The sequence below is a fragment of the Apodemus sylvaticus genome, chromosome 1, assembly GCF_947179515.1.
Source record: "Apodemus sylvaticus chromosome 1, mApoSyl1.1, whole genome shotgun sequence".
Taxonomy (NCBI): Eukaryota; Metazoa; Chordata; class Mammalia; order Rodentia; family Muridae; genus Apodemus; species Apodemus sylvaticus.
The window spans coordinates 18,645,401-18,658,931 of NC_067472.1; the positions used below are offsets into that span (position 1 = coordinate 18,645,401).

Sequence of the window (13,531 nt, forward strand, 5' to 3'; positions counted from 1 at the left end):
GAGTCTGGAACTATGGATTGAAATCTCTGTAATCACAACCCAGAATAAAAATTTAAAAATCTTCCATTTAAGATGTTTGTGTCTAGCATTAGGTTCCAGGTGTACATATCCTTTAGATTCTCTCTGTCACAATTCTCTCTGAGTCTAATCCTCAGACTGTCTTCTGGCCTTTGCACGGACATGGCCTTTTTGCACATGGGTGTTTCTCTCAGCACCTCAGACCTCCCTCTACGGTCAATCAGTGCATCTGGGACACTTGTAGTTTGCTCCCTGTGGTCACAACTCTTCCTAGCTTCTAAACATGACAGTAGCATTAATTTTGTCCCATCTCCAATGATTCTTGCCAGGACATTAAACCTTATATCCAAGAAAGTGACCTAAAAATCAGTTTCTTGATCAAATGCCTTGAATCCAGTTCCAGGAGAACACCCTTGGCTCCTCCTGAGAATTCTCACAACTCTGGCTGCACACTGTTTTTATTTATTTACTTGGGTTATGCTGAACTATCCTAATTCTATTGTAGTTATTTGACCATGGATAAGGATACTAGTAGGGACAACTGCTGTGGGGTCATCTAGTGCCTTGAATGGGAGGACCAGTCTCTGCATTTTCTAACACTGTGTGGGTAGTACCTATTACTAGGAAACATTGAAAACCTTAAAAACATTTGGTGTTCAATGAGGCATTTACTTCAAACACCTGAAACATCCAACCAGATGCCCCTAACCCTTATTTTAGAGTTTTTGGGTGGTTCCAACAAACTCTTGGCAGTGTGACAGAGCAGAGTTGATTCAACATCCAAGCTCCTCTGAAGCCCTGTAAGTATCCAGCTCTCCATACTTCCCTTCAGCTGTGTTTATTCTCTTACCTATTTACCGCACTCAGCTCTGACTCGGGATTCGGGATCTCAGTTCAGCTTCGTATAACCTAAGACATTTCCTCCTGTATATTTTTTTTCCTCCTGTATATTTTCAGTCCCTGAATTATTAAAACTACATTCCTCTACCCAGATGGGTATTTTCTCAAATCACTACCACCAAATCTTCAGCTAATGAACTGTCACCTTCTATCAGGAATTTTCACTGTGTGCCACTTACCCCATTCAAGATGGCCTTCCTTTGGTCTCCCGGCTGCTGTACCCGCCATTTCCAGACTTCCACCCATCCACTACCTGTCTCCTTGGACCATTTTCACTCTCATTTGCAATCATTTAGTTTTCTAAGCAGGAGACACCAAGATAGGATTTGATTGGTGGCAGTGGAGAGTTGATGGGGAAGAAAGACTTCAGGCCAGTTCAGTGTCTGCGTGCTGCGTATTTGCAAGGCTACATTCATGTACATGTATATATATATAGGATTGTTATGCCTAGACTCCAATTTAAAGTCTTAAATTATAATTAAGATATAATTACATTATTTCCTTCATTCTTCTCCTTCCTACCTGTCCCTGGTGACCCCTACTCCCTCTCAAAATTTAATGGCCTATATTTCTTTAAAAGTTATTGTTACATATACACAAGTGCATAAATATATAAATGCAACCTGCTGAGTCCATTTGGTGTTGCTTGTGTGTGTGATATCAGAGCTGACCACTTGAAATTGGATGACCAGTTAGTAGTCTCTTCCCTGGGAGAGACAGACTCCCCCTTTCTCAGCAATCCTTACTTGCCTATAGTTCTTTGTCTAAGGGTGGGGCCCCATGTGATTTCCCTGCTCCCTGATAGAATGACTTTTCGTGTTATCATTATTCAGGTCCTCTTTTGTCAGTTGAAGTATCATGGGTTTAGCTTCCCTGTCACTTCTAGGAGACACAGTCTCACAGCAGCCTTCCTGATCCTCTGGCTCTTACGGTCTTTCTGCCCCCCACTCCCACCCCTTTCCACATTGTTCCAAGTTTTAAGTATAGAAGTTGTTTAGTGGATATATATTGGTAAACAGTATCGTGTCCTCCACTCATAGTTTCTTTGGATATACTTTATGAATACGGACCCTTGTGTGCCATAGCAGTGACCCACTGTGCCCAGGGATCCAGATGATTGGGGACAATCTAATGGCTCTGGTACCTGCGCACACAACAGAGGATGTGTGAGGGCCACAGAAGGGTGGCTCCTGTCAAGCAATGGAGGTTTCCTTAGATATTGCTAAGGTTAACTCTGTTGGTAGAAAGAGCCTCTGTGAGCAGCAGACCAGGCAGTAGAATAGATCCACGCACTACATGAGGCAAAGTAGCCGGAAAAAGCAGAGGGCCCCATGCTGTGGTGTTCATACCCAGGCTCAGAAGCAGTGTTTCTAGACAACGACGTGTGGATGGAGGGGAAGCAGGAATTTGTGGCCCAAGCTCTCTGTCATGACAGAATCATGCCCCACATATAACACTTTTTATTTTGTTAAAATTCTCTCCGCTTTGGTCCTGAAAGGAAGGATTTCTTCTGGTTGGCTGCCGTGAGTGCTTTGTGTACCTCCATCATGCTTAATCACTTCCTTAAATTCTATCACCACAAAATCTCCTAGGTACATCTTGCATGATCTCTAAGTCTTGCCCTAGCAGCCATTTCTTCTAGAAGCCCTAGCATGTTTTGTTAGGAAATGGTAATTACAAACCAAGATCTTGGTGTTAGGAATCTTCATTTATGCTAGAAATCCATTGTTTCTAGAATAATTCTTACTATTTTATACATATTAGAAATTTAGATGTGTGTATATATTAAAAAATAATATATGGAGAGATGCCTAGACATGTATGTATGTATTATGTATGTATGTATGTATGTATGTATGTAAATAAATATATATACTTATATAAATATGTATGTGTTTGGAATATTTACATTTTTAATAGATATTCCAAATTATTCTCTAGAATTACCATTGACACTTTTGGAAACTTGTTTTAGGATCACATTACCTAAATGCAGTATTGGCCTCTTCACCAATGCCAGGGTCTCCTGTGACTCCCCCTGTCATCAGTGAGATGGTTCCTAATGGGATCCAGAAGACCTGCCTGCTGTACTCACGGGCACTCAGTGTTCCCTTTAATCTAGTTAAAATGATTGATGCGGCAATTACTCTCCAGCCCCGAGTCTTCTGATAGTGCTGTCATTTTTTATTCACAGACATTTCCAAAATCCCATTCTCCTCCAACAGCCTTGGTTAAGTGCCGGCATTTATGCTGAGTTCTTTATCTCCTAGTTAAGGTTTCATTGCCCTGGCTAACCTGGGACATTAAGCTCTCAGTTTAAAGCTATCTTCACCCTTTCAAAATGGCTATGTTCTCCTAGGCAATTTTCAGACTTCTCTCTCCTAATTGCTACAGTTAAATGCCCCCTGTTGGTTGTACTTACCAAGCCAAATGGTTTCCAGTTTTACTGATGTACATCTCTGAATGCCAATAGGCAGGGTCTGTTCAGTGTGCCTCGCTCTGAGTTTTTGTTCACACTTTTCTCATTTCCTTGCTTTTCTCCCTTTAAAGCCTCTGTCAGATGACACCTAGGACTTCAGTGGCGTTGTTCACTCTAGATGGAAACTGAAAACAATGAGTCTATTTTTTTAATGCATTTCCCAGTGTGCAGCAATCGCCGTGATCTACAGGAAATGAACAGGGACCCGTGATAGCTGAGGTTGGAGAGCTGGGACACAAAGAGTGAACGGCATTGACTGGTTCAAAACAACGCCTGTTACGTCAGGGCTTTAGTCAGGGTTATTGTGCACCAGATACTGAACTGATGCTAAAAGGTAGAATAAATGTCCCAGTCTGCCTTGAGAGAGAAAGGCAGAGTTGAACAATAACCCTGATTAGCTAATTGGGATAATAGAAACAGACACAGAGCCAAGACAGAACAGAGATGCAATGTCTCCACTTGGCAAGTCAGAAATTCCCACACAGGAAACCATTGATCTTGCTATAAAGAGTGAAGAAATGAGGAGGAAGGACATGCCAGACAGAGTCAACAAGCCTGTAATGATTTGGGGACATAAGAAATGTAGTTTATCAAAGAAGGGTGGGATGTTTTAACAGAGCACAGATTTCGTCAACCTCCAAGATCTTAATACTCTTTGGCCAAGGATAAGCATGTGTTGCTCATTCTTCTTGCCCATTACAGTCTCTTTCAGCTCACATCAGTGATGTGGTTTGGTGTGTGTGTGTGTGTGTGTGTGTGTGTGTGTGTCTGTCTGTCTGTCTATGTGTCTGTATCTCTGGATGTCTGTCTGTCTCTGTCTCTCTCTCTGTCTATAGGTTTATCTATGTATGTGTCTATGTGTGTGTATACATATGTCTACGTATGTGTCTATGTGTGTGTCTATATATATGTCTATGTATGTGTCTATGTGTGTGTCTATGCATATGTCTATGTGTATATCTGTGTGTGTCTATGCATATGTCTGTGTATATGTCTGTGTGTGTCTATGCATATGTCTGTGTGCATGTGTGTGTCTGTCTGTGTGCAGGTGCTAGAGGTCCAAATGGTGTGTTTTCCTAAATTGCTCCCCACCTTTCATTCTGAGACACATTTCACTGAACCCAGAACTCAGCAGTTTAGCCAGACCAGCTGGCCAATAAGCCCTAGGGATTTTCCCATCTCTGCCTGGGATGTGCTGGGATTATAGGTCTATCCTCGCCCAGTGTCTGGCTGGGTGCTGGCCTTCCAAACTCAAGCCCTCAGGCTTTCGTGGCAAGCCCTTTCCTGACCGGGAATTTTCTCCAGCCCCAACCCCAGTGATTTTAAAATGTGAGTTGGGCTGTGTTTAAGAGTCTAGTTTCCAGAGGCATTCGAGGTGGTAACCGAGTGGTTGCCATAGCCAGCGAGGCCCTTTGTTGCCTCGCCCTGCTCCACTGTAGCCTCATCTCACAATTCTCCTACTCATTCTGGAACAGCCGTGCTGCCCCCGCCGTTCCCCACGTTGGTCATGCCTGGCATGACCGTTGCCCTCCTGTGGCTTTTGCATTGAATTCCTTCTGTGTTTACCCACTTGACTTGATGCGCTCGCTCACCTTTCTCACATCTCCACTCCGGTGTTGCTTTCTCACTCATGGCCTAGAGCAGCACACCAGCTGGAGCCGCTCCCCGCCCCTCCCACTCCGGTGCTTCTCCCAGCAGCCACACTGAGTGACTGAAGAGAGCAGGGACTGCTGCCTGCTGTGTTCCTATCTAGAGAGAAAATGAGAGAAGGGCAGTTTCCTAGACAGAGTGTAGTAAATGCACAACAAACATTTTTAAATAAGTGTGTGCCCTATTCTGTTGTGACTGTTTGTTGAACTGTTCTTTGTCTGGTTTGTGTTTTAAGTGTGGAATCCTAAGAAACATCAGAGGAATCATCGTGACTGTCATCTCAGTTTGCATTCATGGATATTTATCTACCCATTCCCAATATATTCAGTGAGACTGAAGAAATGGTGTTTTGACTAAAAAGATGTTTTATATTATCTTGAATTTAAGAAAATAAACTTCTTATACTTCTGATTTATTTTTCTAATAGTTCTGTTATTACCACAGAACTTGATTAAGCAAGTTTAGTCTAGTCTTGGTTCTCTATCTACGCATTCTATTTTTTATTCCATATATATTCCATATATTCTTTATTATAAATAGGGCTGCTATGAACATAGTGGAACATGTATCCTTATTACATGCTGGGGAATCCTCTGGGTATATGCCCAGGAGTGGTATAGCTGGGTCCACAGATAGAGCTATGTCTAATCTTCTGAGGAACCGCCAAACTGATTTCCAGAGTGGTTGTACCAGCTTGCAACCCCACCAGCAGTGGAGGAGTGTTCCTCTTTCTCTACAGCCTCGCCAACACCTGCTGTCTCCTGAGTTTTTGATCTTAGCCATTCTGACTGGTGTGAGGTGAAATTTCAGGGTTGTTTTGATTTGCATTTCCCTAATGACTAATGATGTTGAACATTTCTTAAGGTGCTTCTCAGGCATCTGAAGTTCTTCAGGAGAAAATTCTTTGTTTACTCTGTACCCCATTTTTAATAGGGTTATTTGGTTTTCTGGGGTCTAACTTCTTGAGTTCTTGGTATATATTGGATATTAGCCCTCTGTCGGATGTAGGGTGGGTGAAGATCTTTTCCCACTTTGTTGGTTGCCGTTTGTCCTTTTGACGCTCAGTCTCGGTGCCCGATGAACTCCGTGGCCCTCCCCCACCTCTGCCTTGTCCTCCTCTGTTGTTCTTTGCCATTCACAGCTCACATCTCGGCTCTGCACTGCTCTGCCTTGTGCTCTTTAGAGACTGAACTTCCATGTTTTGTTTGCCTGATTTTGTTGTTGTTTGTTTTATTTTGTTTTGTTTTGTTCTTGCTCTTTCTCTTCCCCTCCCCCGCCCTGCCATGCCTCCTTCTATGTATTGTGTGTAGACACAGAAGTCTCACATAAAAGATCTCCAAGCCTACTGATGCCTATTTACACCTTCCGCTAACTCCACTGCCTCGGCACTGACTGTAAAACAGTGCTCCTTAGAATTCTATTCTTGTGAATTCAGGGCACATTGAGCCACTAGTACACTCAGGAGGAATGAATAGAAAGTCACCATTGAGTATCTGCTTATTTGGATGGATGTCAAGGGGAATATTCCAAGGAAGATTTATGATTGTTAGGCATCTGCTAAATTCTCTGCACTCAGATACATGTAGTTCTCTAATCCACTTTAGAGTGGATTTCTTAAACTAGCAACAGTTACTGTACACATCTCTTTGGCCTCTTCCATTTTTATGCTTTCATTTCATTACATGCACTTTTATATAATATAAATTATTTGGGTCGTAAGATGATCTTAAGGCATAAGTGAATGTGTGCGAGCTGATTAGCTTATTCAAAGGATACAGTAAGATACAAGGCTGGGCTTGAAGGACTTCATGAAAGAAACCAGAATTAAAATTGTCCTGAATAACATTTTTCTTAAACTTTTAACATTCCACTCCTAACAGTTACCTCATTTAAAAACTCTAAATTACTGCTTAACCATTCTTTATCTTGAATTGATCTTTTTATAGATTACTTTTTCCTTACTATGACCTATCAAGCTATGAAATCTCAGACTGAAGTATTTGTGTGATGTGTATTTACCTAATATATATGAAACACTGTTATGTGCACATAATACATTCCAGAAAAAGGAGAAGTAAAGGCAATCTATGTATCTAATGTGACTCACCCACTTATATCAAATTTTGATATCTTTTATTATAACTTTATTTTATGGCAACTTTAGTTTATGAATAAAACTAGCACTTGTAAATACAAGCACCTGTCATTGTGTAGCCGACAGATTGTAAGGATTTTGGATAAACAAATATTTTTTCTGTCAACATCACTAACCTTCTGTGGCACATGTATTAAAGGACTTCACAATGAACCATTTCTGATCCTTAGATTGTCAAACTGCTGGGGGTCACCTGTGATAATTTCCAGGTGTCAGGGAACCTCTTGATAAAATCATTTTATCTAAAGCAAAGCATGATTGTGGAATTATTCATTTGTAGGTGCAATCTAATAATTATTGCCAATGGTCTTACATGATGATGGTTCTTCATTAAAATATGCTTAATCTGGCCAATTTCTTAGCCTATTGTTTTATATAGTGTCACCTTCCTCACAATGGGATACAGAAAGAAAAAAAAAAAAACACCTCAAGTTAGAACTGAAAAGTTTTGAGTTTTTTTCTTTTTAAAAGTTTCCTGTCAGCCTTTCGTATATCTGCCATGAGTGGCCTGGAAGTCCCTTCAGGAGTCCCAGTGAGTGAGCACAGGGTGGCTGTGTGGGCGCAGGCGCAGGAGGGAGGCGCAGGCACAGGCGCAGGCACAGGAGGCGCAGGGCAGGGCAGCTTTCCTCCCCTGTTCTTTAAAACTACATCAACATTTTTGGATGAATTTCTTTTTTTCTTCTATTTTTTCTTTAAATTTTTGATTAAAATATAATCATATCATTTCCACTTCCATCCCCTCCGTCCAACCCTACCTCCCCTCCCTGACCCTGTGTGACCCCCCATGCCTGCTTTCAAATTCAAGACCTCTTTCTAAAAATTCTACTTGTTAGATGTATATGTAGCACATAAATGAAATCCATTGGGTCCATTTAATAGTGCCTGTATGTATATTTTTTAGGGGTCAACATGCAATTGGATAGCCTTTTATGGGCTCATTCCTGGGGAAGATAAATTTTCCTCTCAGTAGTCCTGTCTCGGGGTTCGTAGTTCTTCCTGTGGGGCTAGGCCCTAGAAACCTCTCTGCCCATCCACATTGGCATGTCACCTGCCTTTGTCACCATTCCATTCTTATTTAGCAGCCATATTGTTAAGATTTAGTAGGTAGCTTCCCTATCACATCTAGAAGACACAATCTTGCAGCATACTTTCTGATTTTAAAAGCTGATTTAGGCTTACAGGAGTAAGAGAAATTGGTGTCAGTAATAATGGGAAGATGATTAACAGGATGGAGAGAATCTAGAAAGAAACGGGCATCGTACTAATGAATAGGAATGGGCATGGGAGCTAGACCAGGGGGCTGAAGTAAACATGAAGGAATGCAGTAGATACGAGACTTTGGCTATCAAATCACTGTTTTCTGTGTTTAAGCTGATAATAAACATAAGCCAAAATGGTTATAGAATATCCATTCTCAACAACACTAGAAATGTGGCCCAGAGTGAAATGCTGTGTGCGGAGTTTCTCAGACTAATCATCAACTAGTCTTTTGTGGCCTTGCCCCTTGACATGTTTACTGTTATGTTACTGCCAAATACAGACTTTAAGAGTACTGGAACTTTTGGGTTTTGTTTTTTTTTTTCAAAAATCTAGAAAGCCAGCTAATTTGGGAAATCTTCTTCTTTTGAACATCATCCATTCTACCTGTTGTTTATCAAGTAGATTGCCCTGTGAGCTAGGATTGGTTTTCAGTTTGCAGGCTTAGTCTGAAAGTCCGAGTGCTGTTTCCCCAAATTACCTCCAAACGCATCCCACATCAGAAGGTAATGGTCTCTTTTAGAAGCTTGCCTGTACAGTTCCTTACTTGCAGGAAAGGCTCTCTGTAGAAGCTAATATTTTCCTTTTGTTAAGATTTGAAAGTTATAAGCCTTTCTCTGCTTCTTCCCAGCCAGGTCTCTAGACAAACTTTATAACTTTGCTGATTGCTCTGGACTCCACCTGATATTTGCTCTAAATGCACTGCGTCGTAATCCCAATAACTCCTGGAACAGTTCTAGTGCCCTGAGCCTGTTGAAGTACAGTGCCAGCAAAAAGTACAACATTTCTTGGGAACTGGGTAATGGTAAGTAAGGCTGTCATTTCCTATGAATTGATAAAATAAAGGGAAAAGAAGTTGGCTTGGAATATAAGCTCAGTCAGTGATTCTCTTTAGGGCCCTGGCCCAGAAAGCATTTGAGATGCTTGGCCACTGAGTTGTCTGCTGTCTTAGAGTTTCTCTTACTGTGGTGAAACACCATTACCAAAAGAAACGTGGGGAAGGAGGGGTTTATTTGTCTTGCACATCCCAAATCATACTCCACTGAGAGAAGTCAAGATAGGAACTCAAGTAGGGCAGGAACCTGGGAGCAGGAGCTGATAGAGAGGCCATGGAGAGTGCTGCTTACTGATCTGCTCCTCATGGCTTGCTCAGTTTGCTTTCTTACAGAACCGGGAACCACCAGCTCAGGAGTGGCCTCACCCACAATGGGATGGGCCCCTCCTCATCGGTGACTAATAAACTTCCTTAAAGGTCTGCCTACAGTAAGATCTTTTGGAGGCATTTTATCAATTAAGATTTCCTCCTCTCAGATAATTTTATCTTGTGTCAAGTTGGCATAAAACTAGCCAACACAAATGTCAGTGTGGTTTAAGGCCAAAGTAGTTAAGGACAATAGATTCAGTCAATTCACACTATATAGTTCTCTCTGGATACTTACTTCTAGATATGGTGGAAATGCTACACACACACACACACACACACACACACACAGAGAGAGAGAGAGAGAGAGAGAGAGAGAGAGAGAGAGAGAGAGAACACCATGCTGGTCAAGGACTAACAACTTGATGTTAAACCACATAAAATCTGAGTTTTATTGTGCAGTGCATAGTTTAGAGAACGTTGATCCTGAAAGATGATCCTTATAAAATAGCTCCTTGGATCTTTGCCAGACAAATTCTTGGAGCACCACATGCACTGCACAGGTGCACTTGCTCATATTTATTGCATACTGGAATTGAAGTTTTCCTAACAAAAAGGCAAAGAGAAGGAAGAAATAAGAAGACATTCTATGGATTTTAGCAGCATCCATCAATGGAACCCACCTTTCGTCTTCTTCTTTCTTCTGTTCTCTCTTCATTCCTGGAATAGAGGAAATTTGAAGAGAATTGTGGTATAAAATAATGGAAGCTTTTCTAAAGCAGAGGGTAGATGGTTTAAAGAGAAAGAGTAAAAGGCCTTTGGTCTGGCTTTGCTGTTTTTATAATATTATGCTTCATACTTAAAATAAAAAATTAAAATTAAAAAGCTCAACTAGTTACAGAGAAGCTGAAAAAAATCAACTCATGGGAATTCTTTTTCAGAGTTTTGAGGTCTTGGAGTGTGAGGGTTTGTTCAGCTAAAATAAATTTTCCTTTTGTTACTCTTCGAAATTTTCATATATTCGTTTAAAATATATTTATTGTTTGACACTTTTACTTCCATTTACTTGAACTACCCACCTCAGTTTATCCATTAGGGGTTCCAGAAAATGTAATTTGATATAGGACTGGGCACATCTCATATCAGAGCCTTATCTTACAAGATATCAATATGTTTCGTTCATACGTCCCTGTGTTGTGCGTGTATCTCTTCCCTGTACAGTCGCCATTCTGCCTGGATTTGTTTTTCCCATTTTCTTCCCATTTCTTTCCTGTGACCTCATCTTTTTGGAATGAATGACAAGGAGTCTGGCCAATCCTCATTACCCATCCTTTTACCTGCCCAGTTCCCCTTAACAAGCATATTATCATGAATAATCCAGTGTCTGAAAGCCAAAGTAGGCAATTATTCTGTTTTCTAGAGTGGCTGGATTTCAGGTGACAAAATGTACTTTTTAACTTCTCCTTTGAAATAGAAGAATGAGTGTTATACATCAGCAAAGCAAGGCACACCTAATAGCAAAAGACAGCAAGTAAGAATGTCTAGGACTCAAAGGTCTAAGAAACAAGACTTTGCTGACAAAAGATATATAATGATTTTATTCTGTGGCCATAGTTAAATATCCATAAATTGTAAACATTGTAATTGATTAATAGTAGGTGATAACTATAGTGTGTTATATTTGTATTCATTGTTATTGGATTGAAAGTAAAGAATAATAGAGAATCCTAAAGCTGAGATGCAAACTGGGGAAATATATAAGAATCTCAACTCAACTCTTCCCTAAGGAAGTTGTGTTCTCTAGAAAGCTGTATTTAACAATAAAAATTTCCATAAGATAGTGTACTACTTTTAATTGAATGACCACTATACTACATTTTGAATTACAAATAAATTATAGAAATGCTCGTTTCCATCAACTAGTAAAGTCTGCTGTAATTAATTATTAAGCCAGCCAGTGTCATGTGTTAGTACTCGCTCTGGGCCCCAATGGGGTCACCTGGGCTCTTCTTATTTTAGCTTTATAATTCAGTTCTTTACAGAGTGATAAAACAAAAATTTTGCCTTTAGAAAACTTAGCCTATTAAAGATGATCATTATTATACTAGCTACCCAGATTTATTCATTTATTTGCTAAACTTACTTGACTTTTAGTCCCAAGTAACTGTAAAATAATATTTATATATTTTACTATACATATCTGTATATATGATAGCTTTACAAAACCCAAGCACAAGTTTAACCACAATTTTTAAGCATATTGCTAGTTACTTATAAGAATAAATCATAGCTTGTAGAAGTGTTTCAGAGGATACAGTTTGATGTTCACTCAGAAGTGGTTAGGGAAACAGAAGGAGGAGAGAAAATTGAAACCTATAGTTTCTACATGTGCGTGTTTTTCTCCTTTTCCATTTTCAGTCTGTATCTCAGTGCCACCTTCTCCCTGTGGCTTTCTCCCCTATATACTCCCACATTCATAAACACGATACCCACTCATTCTTATGTTTGCTATGTATGTATTGAGCACATATGCACACATGTAAGACTGGCACCAAGAAGTAAGATTTTTAATAAAAATTGCTGACTGAAAATATGTCTCAGCAGCATTTATTAACTGCTTTTGGAGATGATTTGAGACATGTACTGGAGAAACCATAGAATGGTATAACCAGAGCCTGATGGGTAATTCTGGTGGAAGCGCTGGAGAGGGAATATAATAAGATATATAATAATAAAATCTATAATAATCTGAATCTATAATAAGTGTGATGTTTCACATGGGAACAAAAAACTCCATTGAGAATTGTATTGAAAACTACTTCTATTGTGGCAAAGAAATTATATATTTTTATGCATTCCTATATACTTTGTAAGAGGCTTAGTTTAAAGATGATGGTAGTCTTAGATTAAAAGTAATCTAGGAAAGGAAGTTTTATTGCAGCCAGCCCTAAATTCGGGCTATCAGAAGAATTTGATGGTTGCCTTTGTCTGTGTATATTATAAAAATTGGGAGAAGAAAAGGAGGATAGAAAGATTTAAAGACTTTTCAGTTTGGGCAAAAGAAGCTTGCTCAAATTTGGGACTAAGGAGGGTGTGGATGGTTCTTCAACCATGCCAGTCTTATTTTTTAAAAAGTAATAACATGATTAGCATCAAGAAAAAAAAAGATACCTTGAGTGTGTCCAGCCCCACCCACTGTAGAGTCACAGGTAGAAAGGAATAAAGTAATTTGAAATATTTTGCTTGGAGAAGAGGGTTTGGGTTGTGCTGTCATCACAGAGCCTCCTGGAGAAGTGTTTCCACACAAGCAGCCACCTAGCTGCTCAGAGAGCCGAAGCCAGGGTCCAGGGGAGCTGAGCAACTGCTTGAGCTAATAGAAAACCTTGCTTGTCCTTCTGCTTGAATGTTAGGTAAGCTAATAGAGGTACAAGGTTGTGGGGACTTCACCCTGATTTCAAATGCAAGTCTGGAAGGCAGGCCACTGTCTAGCAGAATAGAATTCATACAGGTGGTCCCCGAAAGAGAGCATGAAGCTATGGGGATGAAGCTGAAGGTGTGTTGGAGATAACAGAGAGTTAGCGATGCTAGCAACATGGACCATTTGCTGAGGAAATCCACAAGCAATGAGGAGAAGCAGCTAAAAGAGTCCAGTGGGCCGAAATTCCTAAGGCAGTCGGGTTTGCAAATGCCTAAGCCCTTTGAAGCCCACATCACACCACCATGTGACGCAGATGCTGGACACCGATCCACAGCTTATGAAGTTTGTCTTCTGGATTTTAGTCTCACTTTGGGTGCACCCCTCCCTGTACCCTTTGTCTTCCCTTTAGAATTAGCAGTATTTACTCTGTGCCACTGGATGTGTTTAATTTCAGTTTTTATATTTTATAAAGGCTCACAATAAGTGAGGTAACCCAGACTCAAAAGATCAATC

General features: G+C 40.4%; 1 protein-coding gene across 1 annotated transcript in view; it reads left to right on the plus strand.

Annotated features, from left to right (window-relative positions):
* Nucleotides 1-13,531, plus strand: part of Hpse2 (heparanase 2 (inactive)) — a 282,113-nt gene that overhangs the window by 21,915 nt on the left and 246,667 nt on the right. Inside the window, exon 2 of the mRNA XM_052182103.1 lies at nucleotides 9,091-9,264. Within this exon, the coding sequence (XP_052038063.1) occupies nucleotides 9,091-9,264 (174 nt within the window). The remainder of the gene's footprint in view (nucleotides 1-9,090; nucleotides 9,265-13,531) is intronic.